This window comes from Lutjanus erythropterus, chromosome 3 (genome assembly GCF_056507025.1).
Source record: "Lutjanus erythropterus isolate fLutEry1 chromosome 3, fLutEry1.hap2, whole genome shotgun sequence".
In the NCBI taxonomy this organism is placed as follows: domain Eukaryota; kingdom Metazoa; phylum Chordata; class Actinopteri; order Lutjaniformes; family Lutjanidae; genus Lutjanus; species Lutjanus erythropterus.
Window position 1 is genome coordinate 5100113 of NC_139319.1, and position 25155 is coordinate 5125267.

General features: G+C 40.5%; 1 protein-coding gene across 1 annotated transcript; it reads left to right on the forward strand.

Moving 5' to 3' along the window:
* Positions 1-7173: 7173 nt before the first annotated feature.
* trmt1 (tRNA methyltransferase 1) lies at positions 7174-25155 on the forward strand. The gene is made up of 15 exons (XM_084714774.1): positions 7174-7566; positions 9200-9389; positions 12051-12238; positions 12794-12909; positions 15014-15126; positions 17649-17797; positions 18236-18319; positions 19281-19350; positions 19584-19718; positions 19886-19971; positions 20602-20710; positions 20894-20970; positions 21233-21352; positions 22055-22169; positions 24873-25155. The coding sequence occupies exons 1-15, from the start codon at positions 7184-7186 to the stop codon at positions 24945-24947; spliced, it is 2010 nt and encodes a 669-aa protein (XP_084570900.1). The 5' UTR covers positions 7174-7183; the 3' UTR covers positions 24948-25155.

Here is a 25155-nt window from a genome sequence, read left to right on the forward strand (position 1 = left end):
TTTATTTTATATATATTTTATATCTGTGATAGGATAAAAATATATATTTTTGGCGGGGATATCTAATGTAACGACTAATCTATGTATTTATTATATTTATCATTAATTGTGTTTATTTTTAATTTATTTTTATATTTTATTTTGAATCCAGTCTATAAGAGGATTTAAATTATATATTTGGCGGAGATGTCTAATGTAACGACTAGTTTATACAATATTTATTTTGAAATTTATATATATATTAATTTATTTTCATTCTATTTTATAATATTTTATCTTAAATCGAGTGTATACGAGTATAGATTTTTTGTTGTTGTTGTTGAGGGAAGATCTATCATAAGGAGTAATCTAGTAAAACGGGTTTTTAAATTAGCAGTAATTGCTTACATCTGTAGCAGTAACGTATCACAGGTTTGAGCCCACGCGCCGCTGCAGGCAGGTAGACAGGCAGCGTCCCCAGCCGACCCGACTGTCTGAGCCCCACCCACCAGTCCACCCACTCAACCCCACTCACTACTCACCGGAGTGTCTTCTCCCTCGGGTGGTGGTGGATCCGACTCTCTCCTGACTGACACCGCACGGGGCCCCGCCGGTTCGATCCCGCTGTCTTAATGTGTGTGATAGTGCGTCTAGACTCCGGGCAGGTGAGCCCTCCGGGGCCTCCAGGCGCTGCGCACAGTGAATACTAAACAGGATGAGACTGCATTCAGGCACGGCACTGCGCTCCCCGCTCCCTCTCCCTGTCATGCCAAATACTATTAACTCTATAATTCTCCTGTGTCAGATGTATAGCGCCACGCTCTCTGGGCATTTATTGTCACAGCGCCCCCATCCAGATGTTCAGGCTCGCGTGCATACAGTAGAGGCAGATTTTTTTTTTTTTTTTTTTCCTCAATCCACAGTCATCCGATGCAAACCACAAAATAAAACAGATTGATGGTGGATAATATGACACAAAAGTGTGAAATGCTTGACTGTGCATTGCTTTGCAAAATAGGTCATGTATTTATTTTGTGAGGCAGTGATAGAATAAGTATTCTGATCATGTTTAAGTACCACATTGTGAAAATATTCAATTAGGGTGGACTGGGGATGGTTGCGACATGGGGCGGTTGCAGTTGTTATTCCTCCCATTAGAAACATGCTTGAGTCCCCACCAAGAAGACAGAAGACACATTCAACATCTGCTGCTGCATTTACAGAGAGGCAAAGTCCCCTCCTCCTCTGGTGGACCACCATGGTACCTGGCAAATGATTTCTTGATCCCATTGTCAATCTAAAAAAATCATTTTAAAAGTGAAGAAAGTTGCTGCTTGTCTTGAAACTCAGGATTTCATAGGCTTTTCTTTTTGCTGCAGCCTGAAATGCCTGATTTCATGGCACATTTTCTAAAAAAAAAAAAAAAATGATGCATGTTGTGATGCAATAAGGTTTTTTTTGTTAGTTAGTTTTTGCTCTTTTTTGCAAATTGCAATTAAAAGAAGTTGTGATTAAAAAAAATCTTTAAAGATAAAGGTAACTTGTCCCCATGAGAATAAAACATGTATTCAGTCCTGAGTGTTCTAAGTAAGCTGACCAAAAAGGCCAAGAAATACAAAATTCTAACAAATCATGCTTTATTTGTAAATGAAGAAGTTATATTCCTATAGACTTACAATAGCACTTGACAGGGCATTGCCGCTCAGCCTTGCCATAAAGTTTTCCCAGTGGCCACTCGCGGTATTGCAGTGAAAAATTTCTCACTGGCCCCAAAACATTCATAAATCCATTATATAACAAACAGGACACCTTGAACTGCAAACAAGTCAATTATGACTGTTTCCATGATGAATTTGTGATCCAAAGAGTTTTCATATTTGTAGAACTTCACATCACAGTGTAAAGTCTGTATGGGCTGAGCGGGAACTTGCAGGCGGACGCATATCTGGAAGTGAACCCTGAAGTTTGGAAACTTTTTTGGCTTATGCTCCAGGCAAGTAATTCTGAAGACTCTATTTGCATTATTTTGCTGGGTTGAATTGATCACATCTGAAGGTCCAGTGTGGAGATTTAAATAGATTTATTAACAGACTATGGTAGAAAGAAAATACAATACTCATAAATATGTCTTCATTAGTGTATAATCACCTGAAAATAAGACCTGCAGTGTCTTTTTTTAAAACCTAGAATGAGCCGTCTGTCTCTCCAGAGGACACTGCTGGGTCTACAGTTTTTGTAAGACTAAAAAGTGCAAAGGAATTGGGATGTTTTGTGGAAATGTAACTTTGTGTTGGCGAAGGCAGTATGGGGATAAAACCAGGTGTTCATTGAGTGACTTTTTGTGTCCACAGGCCATCAGGTCATGGTTAATGTCGAACCCAGAGGCATTAGTAGCTGAGTAAATGTACTTAGTGATTAGTGATTTGGTTGTTGGGTACTTGCTGCCTTCTGTGAAGCACTTTGTGACATGCTGTTAAAAAGTGCTCTATAAATAAAAATTATTATTATTATTATTATTACTTTACACCACTTGCATTAGATCACACCGACCTGCTGGGGGGGCCTGGGGAATAATGAGCTGCTGAGCTCTTTCTTGCCTCTTTATTTTCTTCCATTACCTGTGCAATGTTTACAATTTCCCTATGCTGGAATTTGCTGTGTGGTAATTTGATTAAATCCAAGAATTTAAGAATATGCAACATGCAGGTACAAACCTGAAACAATGAAGATACTAAAACTACAGACATGCTTTCAAAAACAAGTAATAAAGCAGGGCTTCTTATACAGGGAGGGTAATATTTTTAAATGCTGGCCCCGCGGGCCACCAAGACTCTGAATTTGGTGGCCCAAATATAAACTAGTATAAAGACAACACAGAAAAATCAGTTCAACACAACTTAACGCAGCCTTCCTTGACTGTGACACTTCTTGTCCTCTTGTACCAGTTTCCTGAAGGGATTGATTCTGATGTAAAAATGAAGAAGACTTTGTGAAAACTGGCTGCACACATCACAGCACATTACATCTGTAGATGTTAGACGTAGATTCTAGCCACTTAATCTGACTGCTTCCATTCATTCCTCAATTTTTGTTGCCCTTTTGGTTTTTCATAGTCCACCTTTTGTGTTTCTGGTCTCCTGTAAAGATTGTCTTAGTAGTTTGGGTCAACCCAAACTTATTCTGTTTGCTGAGGAATCAGGACATTCAGTATAGGGATAAAACTTGGTGGCCACAGGGGGCCACCTAAATGGAGTAACTGGTGGCCACTAGGGGTGCCGTATAAATATCGACAGATAGACTGAAATCACACAATTACCAAGAGTTACTGTTACTTGGTCAAACTGGTGTCTCTGTCGACGGAGGCCGATGACCAATATCTTTGTTTTATCAGAGTTCAGGAGCAGGAAATTGCATGACATCAAGGACAAGCAGGCCTCCAGACCTATAATTTGGTAGACATTGTCTGCCTTTACAGGCAAATACAACTGTGTATTGTCCGCATAACAGTGGAGATTTATTCCATAACTGCATATAATTTGGCCAAGTGGTGACATTTATAAAGAGAAAAGTAAACGGCTGAAGACAGAGCCCTGCAGTACTCCATATCTCACTTCAGTAAATATTAAGGTATCATTATTATAGGAAACACACCGTGTTCTTTTAGATAAGAAGGATTTAAACCAAGCATGAGCCAAGCCAGAGATGCCAAATTGGCTTTCAAGCAGATCAAGGAGAATGCCATGATCTATTGCATCAAACGCTGCACCGAGGCCCAGTAGCAGAGGCACTGAGGCTGTCTTTGCAGCAGACAAAGCACACGTATACTCCAAAACACTCCCCCACCATGCAAGGTCCTGCAGACTTTGTTCAGGAGCATGTATTTCACCTGTGAGTCAGGGTTTAGCTCTGTTTGAAGAGTGGTGCAGCTGCATCAAGGAGGATAGAAAGGGCTAAATTCATGTCATGTTGTGAAAGGATCCAGGGAGCTGCTCAGTGCTGCTAGAGTTGCCGGGTCAGTGTGACAAGTTGTCGAAATGTTAGTGCCACTATTACAGACTGATGTTGTTTCAAATCCAATTAGAAAATGGTTGGACCCTGCAGATGAGACAGAGGAGACATTCAGGGCAGACACCTCTATCCCACGGGACAACATGAAGTCCAGGGTGTTCCCACTGCTTTGAGTTGGTTCATGTAAGTGCTGAAAAGGCTTTAGGGTCAGAGGATTTATTCGGGTGAATACTGAAGTCACTAATAACTCAGATCTTATCCCAAAGAGTGACAAGGTCAGAAATAAAATCTGGTAAAATTCCCCTTGGTCCTGTTGGTCTGTGGAGGACCCTGGACAGTGTATGTATATATACATATATATGTATATGTAGACATACGTATACATGGGTATATACTGATAGCTGTGCAGGATAATTGCACACAGGTTGTATAACATTAAAATGAACAACATTGCTTTGCATTGCAAAGGCAGATTGCATGAGTCTGTACATTTTCTTTTAGGAAAATGTTGTTACATGTAAATGTTATTACTGCATTGTCAAACCCTTATGCCTTATGTCAGTTGATATTGTGCATGAATTTGGAAAACCAGTAAACACACAGTAAGCCTGTGGTGGGGCCCCCACCGTTCTGCATGATGTCCCATGTAGTTTTCTACTTTGGTAATCCAGCCTTGTTCGCTGCAGTAGAATGTAGCTCCTCCTTGATGACAAACCAAAAACCGACAAACAGAATAATAATGAAAAAAAAATCATGAATTTTTGAAATGTTTATTTTGCACATCAAAGAGCAGAATTCATATAAAATAAGATTACTGTCCCCTTTTCTATATACTTATTCTATCATCACTGAGTGTAATCTTTAAACTGTGAGCAACACAATCTATTTTATTTATTGTCCTTTAAGCAGCACCACGCTCAGGCCGATAACGACCTGAATTCACTTTACTGTTCCCATAAGCAGCTCAGCACTGACCTGCACTGACCCTCTTTTTCTCTGAGGCAGTTTTTATCTCCTCACATCATAGGTCTGGGATAATTTTGGTTAATCCATAGGCTATGTTTAGCCTTTTCATCAGAATGCATCACCAACTTCAGGCACGGTGAGATTAAATTAGATTATTCATGAAAGCGGACTGATGTGTTTTCCAGCGTCCTCACATGTTCACTGCGGGGGAAAGTAGGCCAGTGTGTGCAGCGGCTGACTGATCGACCCTCTCCCTCTTGTCCTTACATTACACCGTCTCCCCGACAGTACTCGTCTCTGCCGGAGGGGCGCACGGCAGCGCTGTGCCGCTCCTCCTTTTTTGGGCCGCGCGGGTTCCCGTAGAGACGCTCCAAACATGGCTGCCTCCATGTGCTAACGTGAGTAAACGGTAAACCGAGCTGGCAGCAGTGAGCAAACAGTCACCGCAAGACCACCCGTGTCGTTTTCATAATAAAAACCCCGACAAATTAAGAGTGCAGTGGAAGTGGAAGTGGAAGTGGAAGTCACAGGTAAATACAAGGTTTACAACGTTTAGCTTAGCTAGCAAACCGGCTAATAACTTTGCTAGTACGAAGTGAAATTATGCATCATGTTTAGGGCTGCACGACTTTGTGAAAAAGTCATATTGGGATTATTTTTTTTTACTGAAATTGCAGTGGTGATATACGATACTGTTAGTGGTAATAATCAGTTTTGCATTAAAAAAGCTATTAAATGTGTGTCATGTACCGAGCCTTTCCAAAACCCAATAAAAACTCGAAATTAGAGAAAAAAAAATCGTGATAATGTGATATTTACTGAGGTCTGAACTAAACAGACATATTTTCTTTAATGTGGAGAAGAAGAGTTTTAGGCTAAGTCATCTATGCAGCACTGCGGTGCTTCCTTATAATGCTGTTTTCTCACATTTGGTTCTGTGATTTGGATATTGCACTTTGCCATCTTGTGATTTTATTGCAATTGCAATTAACTGTGCACTGTTAGTAAAACTGTAATTTAACTAGTTTAGCCAAAGTAACAAACATTTTCACTCCACTGTAATGACAGTCGTGTTTAAAAGTCAGCTAACTGATGCTGTGTTGAAAGCTAAGCTAGATGTACTGACAGTGACTAAGATCATTTAGTAAAAATAGAAATACTGTAGTCTAAAAAAAAAAAAATGTTACAAGTGAAAGTCCTCACTTTAAAATGTTGCTTAGGTTAAGTAAAACTTAAGAGGTATTATCAGCAAAAAGTATTAAAAGTGAAAGTATTCATTATGTAGAAACACTCATAGAATAGAGCTGCAACTATTTTGATAATAGATTTATTGGTTTGAGTACTTTTTTGAGAAAAAAAGTCATAATTCTCAGATTCCAGCTCCTAAATTTAAATAATTTCTGATTTATTTAGTCCTCCATAACAGTGAGATGAATATCTTTTGAGTTGTGGGCAAAACAAGACATTTGACGATGTCATTTACTTGTCAAAATAAAGTTTGGTTGATCATTTCTCCGTTGTCACTGTATTATTAGTATTGTATCTTATACCACTGGAAAGGCTGTAAGGATCCTGTGTTTGAGGGATGAGCAGCATGGCTTTTGTGGGTCGGGTCCCAAGTGAAATGTGCCAAATGTCCTTGCAGATGTCAAACAGTGTATCCTCATGTCGGTATTGACTCTATTGTTTTGGGGTGTTGGCTGATTGAACTGTGTCAGTGACAAGGAACAAACAAGAAATCTTACGCTGGTATACTGCTGGATCACATCATACAAGCTTGTTTTAAATTAATTATCAGTGTTACAAGTACAATATATAATGTGACCTTCGAAATGTATAAGTTTAAAGTAGCATAAAATGGAAATACTCAAGTAAAGTACAAGTATGTATATTTGACAGATATTATGTTATTTGCGATTAGTGTTAATGATCATTTTTGCTGTACCAAAAAACATGTTTTCTTACATCTGGAAAACAAGTTTGGCAGACCAGGGCATCTTTGCAGCATCACAGTACTTCACAGTGATGTTATTTTGCCACACATTTTATTTTTAAGGAGCTTCTCAATGACATTGCACTATCAAATATTGTCAGTGTTATCGGTCTCAAGTATCCAGTGTCGGATGGCTTCTATATTTAATCTGCCACATCACTGGAGATATTTCAGATTTTAAAAACATTGTGCAGCATTGAAACATGTTGTTGGTCTTTTTTCAGAGGGTGTACCTTTATGCTGGTGCGGACAGCTCGGCTCGTCCCCTGTATCATCTCCCATCATCTGCATCCTCCCTGCACCCACCCCGTCAGACAGACGTTTCGGTGGAGTTTAGGCAGTTCTGCTGCTGCCTGCAGGGGACTGAGATCCATGGAGCCCCTGAAAACTGCTCAGGACCTTCACAGTACCCCCACCAAACCTCCTCCCACACCCGCTGAGTCTTCAGCAGAAGGTATAAACCAGGCATCCAACGACACGCCAGCTGACAAGGAGAAGACACTTCCCACGGGACTGTTACCCGGGGAGACGGTGGTCAAGGAGGGCAAGGCGGCCATCTTGTTTCCCAGTGCCAATGAGGTGTTTTACAACCCGGTCCAGGAGTTTAACAGAGATTTGACGTAAGCATGAACCGATGTTATGATGATGAAAATAATTACTGTACAACACAGACATGATCCTCCTCAGATCAGCTCAGTATGAGGTGATCCATCATACTGATCAGATCATCATTTGGCATGATTCAGTATACAGTATACTTCAGACTGTATGTTTTTCTTTTCACTGTAAAGACGATCAATGGAACGTCGTTATGCTTTTGAGAACATGTTAGATTGTTAAACCTCAGAGCCGATAACTCTGACAAGAATGTACAGAACTCTAAAATCATGATTTCAAAGTAAAACTATAAAGCAGGGAGTAAAATAAATCCTAAAAGTAGTGTAACAGGAGCAGAGGTAGAGATTCCAGTTGCACAGCAATATGCTGTATAAGTGTGCTAACATTAGTCACCAAGAACTGCTGGTCATACCAGACTGTCTTAAGTTGGTGGTGGAAAAACCCACTGAAATGAGCTATAGTGCAAAAATGACATATTATCACCTTAATAATAGAAAATATCTTATAGAATAATAATAAATGATCTATCCTTTTGTACAAGGATGCGCTGTGCACAGTTTCAAGTGAGTCAGACTGATGTTGTAGCATCACCTGTAGGTCAAATTAGAGCTGCTGAGTTATGGCAAAATTGGTAATCATGATTATTGAACCTGATTAACTTTGGAAACATGATGCATTTATTGAACTTAAGCATAGATGTCCTTGAACTTCAAATGTAATTCAGCTTATAATACAACAAAATAAATGTCTTATGATGATGATAATAATAAAATGTTATTACTCATGATACATCATATTATATAAGGATTTATGTAATGCATGATATGTATTATAATATTTATTCAGTAGATATAAAATGTGAGAAAGGATTGTTAAAATTCTGCTTTCTCATGATGTTTGGCTGTTCCAGGTCCTCGTAGTGTAGCCGCACAGATACACATGCATCAAAATCCACTGGTGACTCACTTGACTGCAGTGAGTTGAAGTAAAATGCCAAATGCCCGGCTGAGAGTGAGTTTGGAGTTTTATGGAGTGGCAGAAGTGCACCGCTGTTTAAAAAAAAAAAAGGGGTGCACTGGATTTATAACACAAGACATAATGAGAGCATCGTTGTTTTCATAATTGTTGAAAGTCAGTATCATAATTGAAAATAAAATTTGATTACTTTCCCAGCAGTGGGTCAAATGCCACCACATTTAGGAGGAAATCCCGACAGGAATTAATTAAATTAAAACAATTTTCTGAACTGTCAGCTGTCAACAATTCTTTCACTCACCCTCATACATCGCATGTTTGATTCTGCAGCCATGTTTCACTTTCACTGATTTGAACCTCATCATAGTTTTCTTTCACACATTCACTCCATCGCTCCGTCACAAGTGTGCCAGATGTGCCTTGACCTTTTTTTTTTAGTAAAAACAAGTCTACCTCTCAAACACAAGAACCCACACAACAACATATACTCCTACGGAACAGGATTCATGATTTTAAACCACTTCCAGACCAGAATAATATCTGATTTTGTCCAATTTGTGTTAAGATGAATGTTCTGGATATTTGCTAAGCTCTGCTGTTTACTCCATTATGCTACATAAACTGCATGTTTGTATATAAGCAATCATTTTTCCTTCCCAGATGTGCTGTGATCACGGAGTTTGCCAGAGATCTGCTGGCTCAGCGCGGGGTGAAGGTGGCGGTGCCCGGTGAGAAAGAGAGGGTGGTGGTCTCGCTGTCGGAGGAGACGAACGAGGCCGACGCGCAGACGGAGGAGAAAAACGGAGCGGAGGAGCCGGCAGTAACTGTAACAGTGGGGGAGAAATGTGAGGTATGTAGCACTGATTATACAGCGTAATTGTGAAGCACCAGATTTTATTGCTACAATTATCTTCCCACAAGAATTCCCACTGAATGAATTTATTAATGAAAATAATCTATTTAGAAATATATGTTTGCAGCTTATTCAGTTTAAATAACAGTTTGCTTTTTGTAATTTATTTCTCTGTTACTAATATATATTTATTTTCTCAAAATCTGATGTAATAGAATAGAAAATAAAGTTAGTAATTAAGTTTCTCTTCATGTGTGTTTAGCATTAAAACATAGGTTATACAATAATGAAATCATACTTTTTTCTGTGCTATATTGCTGATGTTGCACACAAAAGTCAAAGGAAAATAAGATGTTACTGTGGTAGTGGCAGATGGGGATCATAATAAACATAAACTGCCACAAAAACTAAAAACTAAAAGCAAATCAAGGCAGAAAAAGTGGAAATTTTGATAAGCGTTCTGAGGCTGTCATTGTCACTCTGCAGCTCGGAGCCAAGTCCTAACGATGCCGGGGTTAGTGGTTTGAGTCCCAGTGGGGTTTCCCTCGCTAAAAATATCCACACCGGTGCCGGCAGTTCGGATAAGGGCCTCCATCTAATGGCTTATGTTAATGTTGCACCAGGTAATTTCACACTCTGCTGGCCCCAAGTGGTAGAGAGAGGTAATTAGATCAGTTTTTGAAACTTTGAAGGATTTCATTATGTTGAAATAATGACATCAGGTGTCAGTAAAGACCTGAGTCTGTTTACTGACAGTGGTGCTGTAGGTGATTCCAGCTTTTCTCTGGACGAACTGATCGGATGTGTCGGATTCTGACAGTTCTAGTCAAAGATGAATGTCCTGCCGGCGTTTAGAACTACAGGAGAGACGAGAGTTACGGTGGTAGAAATGAAGCCTGGCAAAGATCCTTTTACTGCAGCAGTACTGAATCAAATGACAACTTGAGTAAAAGGAGTCACTGTGATGAACCAGTGGAGAATTATCACTCCTCGGATCTAAGGGGCGTTTTAGCGTCTTTCAGCTCACTGGTTTGGTTTTACAGCTTTTGTTTTTAGTGTTTTGGTTCACTCTCACGCATGCTGTGTACGTTCACTACGCACAGTAGACGAAATAAACTCACAGAGTGTCTAGAAATCACATGTTCTCACACTTATTTTCCATTTTATACGGAGAAAAACAACCGTTCACCTTCTGAATTCAAGTTTCTCTCTTTTATCGAACTAAGACGACCTTGGCTTGTTAACTCCTCAGAAAACACATCTAATTCAAACTTGACAGAAAAATATTTAAAACTCACCAAAATCGTCTTTGTCAGTCTCTCCACTCTTACAACAATCACCAACTCTGGTTTGGTCAAAATATATTCTTAATTCACCGCGTGAAAAGAGAGTAAAGAGTCTGACTCTGCTGGATGTTTTCCTCTCACTCAGCTCAGATCACTCATGGTCGGCTGAGTGTGTGTTTTCTGCGCCGCTGGATGAGAGCGCGGCGCAGAGCAGAGGCTGTCACTCTGCAGAATATTACATTAGCAAAATAAAATGACAAATATCGCCCTAAAAGTCGCCCAAAAAGCAATCGGCGATCGTTGATAGATGATGTATGCGTTTAATCGCCCAACCCTACTTAATGATTTTGAAGAAATATTTAATTGCAATTATTTTTGACTGATATTGTTATTGTGATATGATTTGCGTTATTAGAGAGAATGATCATTTTTACATCATTATTCTCATTTTCATTGAAAAACACATTCTGAAGTCTAGAAAATGATGTGTTGGCCTCTGCAGCACCACAGTATTTAAATTAAAATGGTATTTTGACACATATTTCTCCTTTAATAAATATTGCACATACTGTGATTGCAGTACACCATATTGCGATTTCAGTAAAATTTCAATTAATTGTTCATCCCTTTAACGGGCTGTAAACATCTTTTATTTCTGCTGTAAAGTTGGACATTTTAATACGGAGGGTGACTTGCTTTTAGAGCCAGCCTTTAGCGGACATTCAAAGAGCTGCAGTTTTTTACATTTCAGTTTCATTTTTCAGCTCCAGATGTTGCTGCTTCCACATTACCGGTTCAGTACCGACCTGCAGACAAAATTATTAACTAGCGTGTGAATACTGCAGAGATTTTAGCAGCTAGAAAGCCATATATTTCTTGGGAGTTGGTGGAGACCAAAACCGAGCTAAAAGGAGCCTGAACATTGGATTTCACCCATTCTAGAGAGACAAAATTATAATAGTGCATTTTTATACCTATGATATCAGTAAATATTGTTAGTTTTAGATTTTGAAGGCTTTAAAGACATTTTTTAATTGCTTAAAATTGTGAATTTTTATCTGGGACAGGGGTGTTTTCTGGCACAGAGCAAGTTTAGAAACTAAAAGAACTTAAAGCAAACCAAAACATTTCAGAAATTATATATATTCCAGACATATAAATCCATCTGATAGATGCAAACATATCTCCAGATGAATGCAGACGTTGCTCCACGTCTGCCGGATGTGTAAATATGTGAAGTTCACCATATCATTAACTTTATGACGTGGGAATGTGTCAGTGTTGTGTTTGCAGCTCGTTTCCGCCGCCCTCAAGTGGCCAAAACATTGGTTCATGCAGCTTTAACGTCGTTTCCTCGCCCCCTCTGTTTCAGAACGGTCTCCGTGTGCTGGAGGGTCTGGCGGCGTCCGGCCTGCGCTCGGTGCGTTTCGCTCTGGAGGTCCCGGGCCTGCGGAGCGTCACCGCCAACGACTTCTCCGCAAAGGCTGCGGCGCTGATCGCCAGGAACGCCCAGTACAACGGAGTGAGCCACCTGCTCCAGGCCAGCTGCAAGGACGCCAGGTATGATTACTCAGCACTTTGAGGGAGATGGTTGTTTGCTGCTGGTCTGCCTCTGGCCCTGTTATTTATCTGCTTCACTGATTTCCTGTCCGTTTGTTCCTCCTCCTCTTGTATTTATCCAACACTTCTCTCATCTTCATTCCTCTCCAGGCTTCACCTTTGACTCCTTGTTCTATTCATTCCTCTACTCCTGATCTCATCTCCTCCGTTCCTGTCTCTTTGCTTTTCTTCTCTTATGAACTCTTTTGGCCCTTTTCTTTCAGTCGTGTCACTCTCCTCCTTTCTCTTTGGCTTGCTTCTCTTCATGCCTCTCTTCTTCTATCCTCTTCAGTCATTTCTCCTTTCTTCTCTGAACTAATCTCCTCTTTTTTTTTTTTTTTAAACTGGCTTTGACTCATCCTTTTTCTGCTCCTCTCTTTTCTCCATCCCTCTCGGCTCCATTTTTCAATTACTTTCTGTCTTAGCCTATCTGTCATTTCTTTCATTGGCCATGGGTGTGGATTTGTCTAATATTTCTTTTCACTCCTCTCCCTTTTTATTTATTTTTTTCTCCAGTATGCTGATGTACGAGATGCGAGGGAAGAAGGAGCGTTATGATGTCATCGACCTGGATCCGTACGGTAGCCCTGCGTGCTTCTTGGATGCGGCTGTGCAGGCCGTCAGTGAGGGAGGTGGGTCGTCCGTCTGTCAATCATTCAACCAACTCTTCAACTTTTCCTTCCTCTGTCTCGATAGTAAACTACTGTTTATCAGCGTTTTCATACAAATATTTCTCTGATCACATTTCATCCATATCATAATAAATTGAATGTGTGCACTGAAATATTTTTGATGGATCACATGCAGTGATGGAAAGCCTCAGTCTGATGTTAAATTTTCAAAAAGCTTTCATCCCCTCTATTCAAGTCAAAGTCAAAATCCTGTCGACTCTCCCCGACTGTTCAGATTAAAGGGACAGTTCACTCCAAGGTCAAAATTCCAAATTTTCCTCTTACATGTAGGTGCACACCAGGGATGTTCCTGGTGACTAATTTCCCAGTTGATTAAATGCAAAATTCAATTTAGATTAGTCGACTAGTCTAACACTAAGAAACCACTCAGAAAGCAGTTTAAATTGAGCAGAATTTATTAATTTATAATGTAGACACTGTCTGTAAAAATAGTGTGTATTAAGAGCCATTTAAAGCCGTTAATCACAGTCTACAATCGCCAAATTGTACTTTAAATGCCGCTGAAATGCGCTCTACTGTGCAATACAAACATCACACATGAACGTACAAAACATGAAGACAACTCACTAAACGCTTCACATTTTCAGACCAAAGAGGATCACAGTATCTAGCTGATGTCAGCTGCCAGCCTGCTACACAGTGTGGCTAACGTTAGCAGCGCTAGCAGCAGGAGCTGCTCTGCTTGCAGGTTAATGTCCGTGTCCGTGCTTCATGTGGTCACATGTTGCACCAGTCGAGTGAATATATACCAGCTTATTCTGTCTTATTATTTACAATTTCTAGATTAAAACACTGACAAATGGTACTGGTTTTATGAGCTGTCATCTGTCTGACTTTGCTGATATAAACATCCGAGGTTGCCTGGGCGATCATGGCATACGTGCTCACGGCGTACGGCGAGAGCGGCTGCTGTCTGATGGGGCCGCAGTCCTGACTAGTGGCGGGCGGCTGCGTAACACCTTAGATGCAACAGATAACTGGCACTGTACATGAATAAAATATTGATAAATAGTTTAAACGACTAGTATTTCTGGTGCCAACTAGCCAGGGTGATGACATTTAATCATATAGTCGACTAATGCACCCTTCCTTCTGCGGGGTGAAAGTTGTTCCTACATGAAATTGCTGGCAGCAGGGCGTCCTGGTAGGTCAGTTGGTAGAGTGTGCACCCCGTGTGTGGAGCTTATCAGTCCTCTGCGGCAGCCTGGGTTCGGTTTCAGGCTGCAAGCCCTCCCCTCACTTTCTGTCCTATCACAAGTAAAGGCACAAAAGCCCAGAAATATATCTTTTAAAAAAAGAAACTGCTAACGGCGTTCCCATTAGTAAGTGATCACTCCAGACAACTTGAGAACGCAGCTTGCATTTCACTGTAAAGAGCAGAGAGTGCTCCGTTCAAAGTAAACTGGACGCACCATCAGTACATCAGTTTGCTGCTTCCTCGTGGGTTAAAAATGACCTCTGAGCAGCAGATTATGCTCCTGTGAAGTTTACAGTCATCAGTAGTAAAACTGGAAACGTGTAAGATTCGACATCTCCACAGATGTTGTACCTGCTGTTTCCTCTTTGTGAAGCTGATGAATTAAAAAAATGTATCAGTTCTCTCTCGTCTGTCTTTTTCAGATGAACGCCTTTTTCCAAATATCATGAATCCATCCCTGAAAGACTGTTTTTACTCACCGTTCCTCACATGGATTTGGTTGACATTCAAAAGTTTGTTTACTTGCTTTGACTCAGTGAAGGAAATGCACTCAAATTACATTTTTATTTTTCGTGACATTTCACAACTTGGCACAAAATCAGCTTGACAGTTGGATCAGAAGTGGGTCAGATATTGTTTGTGAAATAAGTTTTGTTTGGTTTTATCCTGTTTGAGTCTCACACTGAGTCTGTTTTATAGGACAGAACCCACACGGTGCAAACAGAAGGTTAAAACAAAAGTCAAGAGTTACTTTACCACCGTGTTTTAAAGGTCGTCTCTTATGACTCCTGCTCTTCTCTTTTCTGACTCACTCACTCTGTCTGTCTGTCTGTCTGTCTGTCTCAGGTCTGTTGTGTATAACATGTACAGACATGGCGGTGATGGCGGGAAACAGTGGCGAGACCTGCTACAGCAAATACGGTTCGGTCTCCATCAAAGCCAAATACTGTCATGAGATGGTGAGGGCACAAAGTACACACACACACACACACACACACACACACACACACACACACACACACACACACACACACACACATGCACACACTCACACTCACACAAACACACACTCACCCACACAAAATGCGCAGTAAGTACATGCATGGACATGTCTGAGTGTTTGCAGTTATAATGTCTTTATCCTCTGTGAATGAGATATCTGTGCAGCTCTGACAGAAACATGTCATGGATTCTGGCCTGAGGCTACAAGCTTGTGTGTGTGTGTGTGTGTGTGTGTGTGTGTGTGTGTGTGTGTGTGTGTGTGTGTGTGTGTGTGTGTGTGTGTTCATATATTCACCAGGGGGAGGTTGTTCACAGGGATAGAAAGATGAGGAAAAATCTTCCAAGCTGATGACATTTTGCTGCTCCAGGCTTCTTTTAAAGTTATAATCATATAATAAAACTTTAAACTCAGTCTTGATTCATTTGGTGACACCTGTGTTAATAAGTGTTATTTGTTATGTAGCAATTAATTAGAATTTAGCAGCCACTTTGTCAAAAGTACAAGAGAAGAGCAACTGATTTATCTGTTTACAGTGCAGCCAAACAAACTGGTGGTTTTTAAGAAGTCAGTGATTAATTGCTCTTTTTATATCCTGCCATGAGCAACACTGATCTGATTTCACAGTGCAAGTAGCTTTTCACTCAACAGCAGGGCACAGTTATAGAGACAGCTCACCCCAAAATCAAAAATACACGTTTTTCACCTGGCCTGTTGTGCTATTCATCCATCTTCATCTATCTTACTCGGTGTGAGCTGCAGAGTTTTGGAGATATCGGCCGTAGAGATGTCTGCCTTCTTTCCAGTGTAACTGGATTAATGTGGTGCTCAAAGCGAGGAGAACATGTGCACATAAAAGGCCGGGGCATTGACCAGGTTACTCAAGATAATCCACAGATCTTGTTGTGATCAGTTTCATGTAGAAGCTACTGTCTTTCTGTAGTGGAATCTACCAGAACTGCTTTTTTTTCTTCTAGCAAATGTTTTTTTTTTGTCCTTTGAGCGACGCAAACCATTTATTCCCATTGTGTTAGACAGAAGACAGACATCTTTACGGCTGTATCTCCTAAGCTCTGCAACTTGCATCTAAAAAAAAATCTAGATGAATGGATAACACTTCAGGCCAGGGGGAAAATATGTATTTCTGGTTTTGTGCAGAACCGTCCCATTAAAGAAGTAATCATGTAATAAAAATTTAAACTCAATCCTGGTTGATCTGGCGACACCTGTTAGTAACAGCAAGTGTCGTTTATGCTTTGTCAAAAATACGATCTGATCTGTTTACAGTGCAGCCAAACAAACTGGCCTGCTGCTCTTCAGCTTCCTCTTGTTCCATTACTTCCAGCAATATTTAAAAGTGATTCTGTCAAAAAATTACAAGAAAATTGACATGAACCTTAAAGCAGCTGTGTGATTTTTCACCGGGAGTGTTTGTTTTTTCCACCAAGCTTTCTCCAAACAAAATATTTTTAAAGGTGATTTAACCACATTCTACACATGATGATGGATTTAAGTGATTTGTTTCTGGTTTTAGAGAATAAACTGACAGGAATGAAAGCATCAGGAGCTTCTGTGGTAATCTGCACTGCTGCCTGATTTGTTTGACTCTCTCAAATGGTACATAAGAAGAGACAAAGTCAACTAAAAACTTCTTGTTAAGTGTTAAGATGCAAACCTGCCGGTCCAAAGACCATAACCGGGCAAATGTGTTTTTCTGTTTGTGCCTGTATGAATATTTTCGTTTCATTCTTGTTAAAAATAAGCTCCCCAGTGGTTCCTAAACTGGAGCGCGGGGCACAGAGCCACTGCACAGTGGGCGCATGGATGACCAGGGGAGAAATATAGAGTGAAACAACGTTAAAGCTTCCTGATCCTGTTGCGGTGACCTTTATTTCACTAAAATTCAGCTTGCATCCTTTTTTAATCTGTTGCTTCCCCGATTATTGTTAATGATTGATAATAAGTGTGAGGTTGCAGCAGGGGGGCTGAAGTTTTTTTTCTGCTTCTGAAGTGGGGCACGGCAGAAAAAGTTTGGGAACCACTGAAATAGACTATCATAATAGCTGGAAGGAGGAAGTACGCAGTGACGGTAACTTATAAAAATAAGAACTCCTTCATTTATACTAATTAAAAAGTTCTGCATGTTTTTTTTCTTCACAATTAATGGTTAAATGTCAGTGGATACTGAAGGATTTGGTGATAATCAGTATAGAGTCCACATCATGCGTTTCTGTCATTAATGGGATATTTTCAGACCTATGACACAAATAAGTAATTAATTTTATGTGAGTCAAGCTTCAGGAGGAGAAGGACTTAAATAATGAGAGCAGTACCAGCAGAATATATTTCCATCACATATTACTATTTTTAGTTTATAAAGCAAATGGTGCAAGAAGATCAGACTTTCTCAGACATTTCACATCAAGGGAAAAAATAAATAAATAAAAAAAAGTGTGCGTCTGTGCTTCTTTTTCCCTGCAGGCTCTTCGTATCATCCTCCACAGTTTGGACCAGAGGGCGGGCGTGTACCAGCGCTACATCCAGCCCCTGCTGTCCGTCAGCGTCGACTTTTACATCAGGGTCTTTGTACGCGTCTTCACAGGACAGGCCAAAGTCAAGAACTCAGCCAGGTGCTTCCACATACAAACACACACACACACACACACACACACACACACACACACACACACACACACACACACACGTATATACTGCACTGTCTTCTAACAAAGGCTGATATATGATGAAAGTTGAATGAACTGAAACTGGGTCACTGCAGCAACAAATACTAAAAATAATGGCAGCAGCAGAACTTGGCGAGATAAAGAAAAAAAGAAAATGAGAAATGTTAGAAATAAATGACTGTTAATGTTGATTATTTAGGTGAATAGAGTGAAAATGAGAATATTAAGTTGAATGAATAGTGTAAGTGATGTTGTGTGTCTGGATGCATGCCTGTAACCATGACAACAGCTCTGAACATTTACTAGCATATATGCTTATACAGACAAACGCAGTATTTAAAGCTTACACAGGCTTTTTTTCCCCCCCACTGTCTTGTGTTGCAGTAAACAGGCTCTGGTCTACAACTGTGTCGGCTGCGGGTCTTTTCACCTGCAGAGAATGGGCAGAAGAACGACCAATGGAAAACAGTAAGACGGTTCACGCTGTTCATCTGAGTCTTCCTGCTGTTTTTTTATATGAAATAAAACCTTTCAGACTCTTGGCCTTTGGCAAATGGTCGAAGACATCGGATCTAAAACGTTACAAGGGAATATCAAGATTTGGTGTCGGTACCTTTGTCCAGACATTCATGACACCCTCAGAATGAATTGTAAACACTTTTAAAGGTGCAACATGTAAGAATTTTGCTTTAAAGCGTTCAAAAATGAACAGAAATTATAAAGAAAGTTTTGACGTTATGCCAAAGATATCTATGTGTTGTGTTGCAGAAATATCCACTGATGTTAGCATGTTAACCAGCTAGTTTCTGGCAGCAGCGTCCAGTCCGTCCTCAGTCCAACAACACCGTGGTGGTTTTCTTAGTGGGTTTTGGCTCTTGACAACCTCAGGACTAACCCCCGTCTTAACACCCGCTCACGCCTCCGGAGGTAGACGGTGTCTGATGCCCGACCTCCCTCTCGTTTCTCTCCTGCCCCTCCTGTCCTCACCTGAACCCACCATGTCTTTGTTGTCCCCCGGAGTCAGAATCCTAGCCAGAGTGGCTGTAAAACCACCTTGGTACTGTATTCCCTGTCATCACACTGACCTCCGTCAGTCTCGGAGATGTGTTCACCGAGATGCTGCTGAGTGTGGTTGTGCTGTCTGCTCGCACGGCTCCAGTTCTGGTGTCCATTCTGGCACCACTTCCTGCCAGCCTGTAGAATATGACACGCCCACTTTGGTTACAGCTGGGAACCAACTTTTCTGATTCCGAACCAGTTTATATTTGGTCGAAATGCTTGAACTGTACCGGGGCCAGTTCCATGTTGGTAGACGGGGCCTGACAGAGTCCCCCGGTCTTGTTAATAAAGTCAAGACAGCTGAGTTGCGTCTCTTAGTTTTTATCTCCTTCTGGCTGACATAGTAAAGATGAATCTGCTGTGTTTTCAGTATGAAATATTCTCCTGCCACCGGACCTCCAGTTGGATCAGAATGTGAACACTGTGGACAGAGACATCAGGTTAGACACGGTCGACACGCACACACACATTCCTATGTGGTATTTTCTGTATTCATAGATTTACACGTGGAACTTGCTTATATTTGCTTTTAATGTTGATTTTCATGGTGTTTTTATGCGATGCATGAATTGATTCTCAGCATCTACACCTAATTTCACATTTTTTACCTCGGTTATTACTTTTGAAACACATACAACACACCGTCTGAAGCCTGTGTCTGTCGCTTCAATAGATGGGTGGTCCTCTGTGGGCGGAGCCAATCCATGATTCGGCATTTGTGCAGAAGGTTTTGTCAAGCGTGTCGGGGAACCCGTCTCGATTCGGGACGTCGAAGCGCATCGAGGGCATGCTCAGCATGGTGACAGAGGTATTCATTTCCCTTTTATATACACTCACATCATTGTTGTTGTCATTAGGGCGCAGTTAGTTGCATCACGTGAAAATCAAACGTTTTTCTGATATTCTTTATGACTGACTGAGTTTTCATCCTGCTGCACCAACACACCATCACCTCTGATGTGCCGTTTGTTTCAGGAGCTGGAAGATGTTCCTCTTTATTACACTGTGGACAGTCTGAGCAGCACGATACACTGCAATACTCCACCTCTGCTCCAGTTTAGGTAAACACACACACACACACACACACACACACACACACACACACACACACACACACACACACACACAGAAATGGCTGTAATACACATGGACACACATTCTTTGGTTGTATTGTTTGTTTTAAGTGTAAAATCTCATAGAAAAATGGCCTGAGAAACATTGAAGACCCCTCATCTCAATTAAGTTTAAAGTTCATCCATATTTTGTTAATAAAAGTGGATCAAATCAGAGAATTACCAAACAATTCTGTCGTCCCTCTCAGTTCTGTGTCGCCTTTGAGCCTCTTTTAGTCCTTTATTTTGGCTCTGCAGTGCTGTTTACATCTTTGATTCTGTTCAGTAGTTCAAATAAAGGGAACAGATGATTTTTTTGCTGCCATCAAGTGGTCAAAATGCAGCTTTCTATGCAAATAAACCCAACTTCTTGAGACGAGATCAGCTTCACTTTTTTACTTAATATTGGGGTTTTCACCTTCTTCTCCCCTCAGAGCAGCTTTGTCTTATCTTTGAGAAATGTTGATTAAATGAATCTGCTGTTGTAACCACACCTTTGAGCTTCTACTGTCAGATGTTCTTAACCTCCATTAGTACACGTGGAAATAACAGATTTTACTTCTTGCTCTCTCTCTGCAGGTCTGCTCTCCTTCACGCTGGCCACAGGGTTTCCCTCTCTCATGCCTGCAAGAACGCCATCAAGACCGACGCTCCTCCCGCAGCCCTCTGGGACATCATGCGATGCTGGGTAAGCACAGCTAATTTACAAAAAAAAAGAAATAGGTCTGAAACCTCCCTGGCTTTTATCTGCTGAGTTAGAAGCCCAGAAGTGTGTTAGAATTCCCAGAATCCACTGAAACCACTGGTCTCCTGAATCACATAATGCATCATTTTTTCCCTGCATGTTTTTTTGGATGGTCGTCCACCACAGGAGAAGGCCAATCCTGTGAAGAGGGAGAAGCTGTCAGAGACGAGCCCCGCCTTCAAGATCCTCTCCACCGAGCCCAGGTGAGACCACGTCCTCCAACTGCAACCAGGTTATCAGTAAACAATCATAAAATAGTTCTGAATATATCGTAAAATGGTGAGATGAACCTGCAGAAGTGTAACATTGATCAAACCACACACCACTTAATGTGAACGTGTGGAATTACCTTTGTTTGTTTACACTTAATGTTTCTCACAAAAACACATTTTGTGTAACCTTTAAGTGTGTTTACCTGACTTCTTGGTGCTCTGTGTGTGTTTGTGTGTGTTTGTGTGTGTGTAGCCTCGAAGCCTGTTTCACTGTGAGGGAGGACGCCAACCCTCAGTCCCGTAAACGCCACCTCACGCGGTTCCAGGAGAATCCTCAGGCCTTCTGGGGCCCCAAAGCTCGTGCCAAAGCTGGGTAAGTTAACACAGCAGCCTCTGCCTCTTCTACTCCATTTATTAATGTAGTTTATACCCACATGCTTTACATAGCCTAGTTTATTCGCTCCAAACTGATTGATGGAAATGTGCCTATTTTGCATTTTCTCTTTTTGAGACACATCAAAAAGTTTTACGTCAAATCTGCTTGACAGTTAGATTGAAACATGGATCTGACGGCCGCAGTTTTGAGGACGGTCTGAGATGAGACACGATTTAAAATAATCGTTCATCAAGAAAGATTTAGCTGCTAAGAGTTAATTAAATACCCAAATTAATCAACAAAATGAATTTGTGAAAGAAGAATAATTACAGGGTAAATGTTTGCATGGATGAGCTGATTCTCATTAAACATTACGCACCAAAACAACACATTTTAGATGACAAACTGAATTTGGCATTGCTATTTCACATTTTTAAAATACTTTTATGAACCTGAGTACAGTTAAAATCAAATTCAAAGATGTATTTGTGGCTTTTTGGGGGACTTGCCAACATCCTAAACAAGTCGAGCTGTGATTTCAGATTTTTCCCCCCTTGTCTGTCCATTTTACTTCGCTCCTCACCTCTCTGTCCTCTTCATTTCTCTTGTCTTTATATTCTTTGTACCCCCTCTCTCTCTTCCTTTCCTTTCCTCCGTCCGTCTCTTAACCTTTCGTTCTCTCGTCTCTTTCTCTTCCAGTGGTGGTATTTCCGCTGACCTGCAGGACAAGAGGAAGAAGTGCCAGAACAAGAGAAAGAACCAGATCACAGACTCTTCGCAGCTGAAAGACTTCCCCTGCAAGAAGTTCAGACAGGTCGGTTCACCTCCAGGCAGGAAACGGCATGAAGGAGAGCGTGAGCTGCGCTGCAAGCAGATCAAGTCACATTTATTTTCAGCAAGGAGAAAATATACCCAGCCTCTTAAAAATAAGACATGTAGGATCCTTACATGTTCAGATCGTCATGTGTGGAGTCAGTAGTTTGTGATGTAAACTAGTCACACATTTTGAACATGCTGTCAGCACTTTGAGGTTTTTCTTCCTTTGCTTTTCTCCTGATGAAGTTTCTTAAATTCACGGCAGCTTGTAGACACATTTCTCTCTCTGTGACAACGGCTGTTTTCTCAGAAATGACCTTGTGTTGTTTTTCCTTTTCTGAGAAAAGCCGTTTTCTCCTGGAAAAGACCAACCTGACTCATTAGGTTTCCTAGAACGGCAGCGAAGACGCACGAACAATTTGTCTGCGGTTTTTATACCTGAAACGACTTCTTGTGCTGGAAGATAAAACTGTCCTGATGCCTGAAGACATGCTAATGACACCAGAGTTCATTACTGATTTATGAATTATTCAGAAGTCCCCGCTGCCGACCCGCTGCAGCGCTGAGAGACACTTTCAGGAACCGGCTGCGGTTTGAATCATATCAGTGATGAAAATGTTGTTGAAAATTGGTTAAAACACACAAGCTGTCATAGGAGTGGGAGACAGCTCTGTTCTTAGATGCATTTTCGCTAATTGGTTGCACTCAAAGCCTTAAATAATACAATAATTGTCTTATTATTATTTCAATATTTTATTCAATCATAATCCTGAAAAGTAGACACATAAAGAACATTAGAATAATGATAACAGTGGCATATTTTAAAGTTTGTCTAATTCCCACACTATTTAATAGACTCCATGACAGATGCCTGATCAGAAAATATTGAACCTCAAATTAAAAGGAGCTATGATGCAGATAAATTTAAGAACTAATCGCTGTCAACCCGTCACTGAAGTTGACGATCAGTATTTTAACTTAAAACTTAAACTGGTTATGACATTGTTGCATCATTGTGGGCCAAAGAAAATACTTTTTTGTTGTTTTTCTGCCGACTGAAATTAATTACAGACAGTCTGTAACGCTAGTTTTAGCCACTTCTCACTCATTATGTGGCTGATAAAGTGAACAGAAGGTACAAAACGAAACAGAAACTTTTAGAAAATCTATTTAAAGTGACTTCTACTGACAGAAACATGTTCCACGTGTTGATAATCATATATGGTGTTTGGGTGTCTAAAATACTCCTGCAGTTTAGATGAAGGCAGCGAGGCTGGTTCTCTGCAGCCGGTTCTCCGGGTGAATCCATGCTCTGACCGGCCGCTGCAGTTCATAGCGATGCGTCGATGCATGAAAAGCAAATCAACATATTTTCGTAATCACCAGTCAATGTTGGAAAAAACAGTAACTTTCCCCTCGCAGCCCGCGGGAGTTGCTAGTTGTTGTAACGTCACTTCAGACCCGAACAAATGTGTTAAAACACCAAAGTCACACCGAGGTCAAACGATAACACAAACTATCAAACAAACTCCTGCAGCTCCTCATGTGTCCTGCGAAACTAAACTTTGATATCATATATGCATTTTTACTATTTAAAGAGGCTTTAATGACTTTAAAAGTTGTATGAACCAATATTTTTCTATGGAAAATTGGTCAAATTAATCTGTTAAATATGAAAAGGGTTAATTGTTGAGATGAACACAGACCTGACTCATCATCAACCCGATTCACAGCTGCAACTTTCTGGTTTTGGTTCAGTCTGGGCTCTCGTCAGTTTCCAGACATTCAGTGTGGTTCAGGGGTTCGTTGACAGAATATGGCAGAAATGTAATATAATATTCATAAGTATATTTTTTGGTGTATAATCATACTGAAAATAAGGATCTTTGTGTTTTTGCTACTGTAGAATGAACCTTCACATCTACTTTAAGTCAGTTATTAAGAAAAATAAAGTTAAAATCCTCTGATTGCAGCTTCTTAAATATGAATATTTTACTCTTCTGAGACAGTGAACTGAATATCTTCAAAACTTTGGGAGACGCTGACATGTTTCAACATTTTCTGACATTTTAAAACAAACAACTATTTATCAGTTAATCCAGAAAATGAATGACTGACCAATCAACTATGAAAATAATCCATAGTTGCAGCACTAATTTTATTTTATTTTTTTACAATATGTGTCTTCACATTAGCACAGTGTTACGGTTTATATTCCATCTGCTGTTTTACATGCAACAGGACCTGATATCACATTTTGACATTTTCTATTGGAGTACAGCTCAGTATGCAGATGAAAACAGATGAATAGTAACCTGTTTTTTTTTTTTTTATTCCAGCAGTTTACTGCAGTTCACTGAGTTTTTGCAGGCGAGGATCGTTTCAGCACATCGTGTCCTTTATGATAATGTTGGTAACAGAAGTCTCACAGAATTAAAGGGAGACAGTTGCTTAAATACTAATCATCCACTTGTAAGGTCTTCACGTCCGGGGTGGGAAATAAAACACCAGACAGACGCATGCAGGTGAATTAGTCGTCTCCATCAGCTGCTCACTGCTGGTTTTCTGCCAACAAGCTGAGCGCTTTTCACCAGCTGCAGCCAAAACTTCCCTCTGGCTGTCGTACAGACTCTAATATATCATCAGCCTGAGTTTTGCTATTTATCTTAATATTGTTGTGTTTTTTTGTTTTTTTTTTCAGGGAACATGCACCTATGGAGACAAATGCTGCTACTCCCACGACCCGGAGCAGACAAACGAAGAGAAAATGGAATGATTCTGCCGTCTCTTAATTTAGCTTTGTTTTTAAATAATTTTATTTCTGGACTTTGAATGGCCGAGTGCAGCCTGGATCAAGTGAGAATGATGCACTACAATCAAACTGTATTCGGATGGGAACAAAAACCTAAAAACTGTAATGAGAGCTTTTTTTTTTTTTAATGCGAGCGTTGTTTCAGTCCAATAAAGTCCTCATGCTGACTTTA

What these genes read in the sequence shown, in the direction of transcription:
- trmt1 (XM_084714774.1), top strand. Translation starts at nt 7,184, where the DNA reads ATGCTGGTGCGGACAGCTCGGCTCGTCCCCTGTATCATCTCCCATCAT. An exon ending in GAGTTTAACAGAGATTTGAC is followed by an intron (nt 7,567 to 9,199) that starts GTAAGCATGAAC and finishes TTTCCTTCCCAG; the next exon opens with ATGTGCTGTGATCACGGAGT. An exon ending in CCAAATACTGTCATGAGATG is followed by an intron (nt 15,127 to 17,648) that starts GTGAGGGCACAA and finishes TTTTCCCTGCAG; the next exon opens with GCTCTTCGTATCATCCTCCA.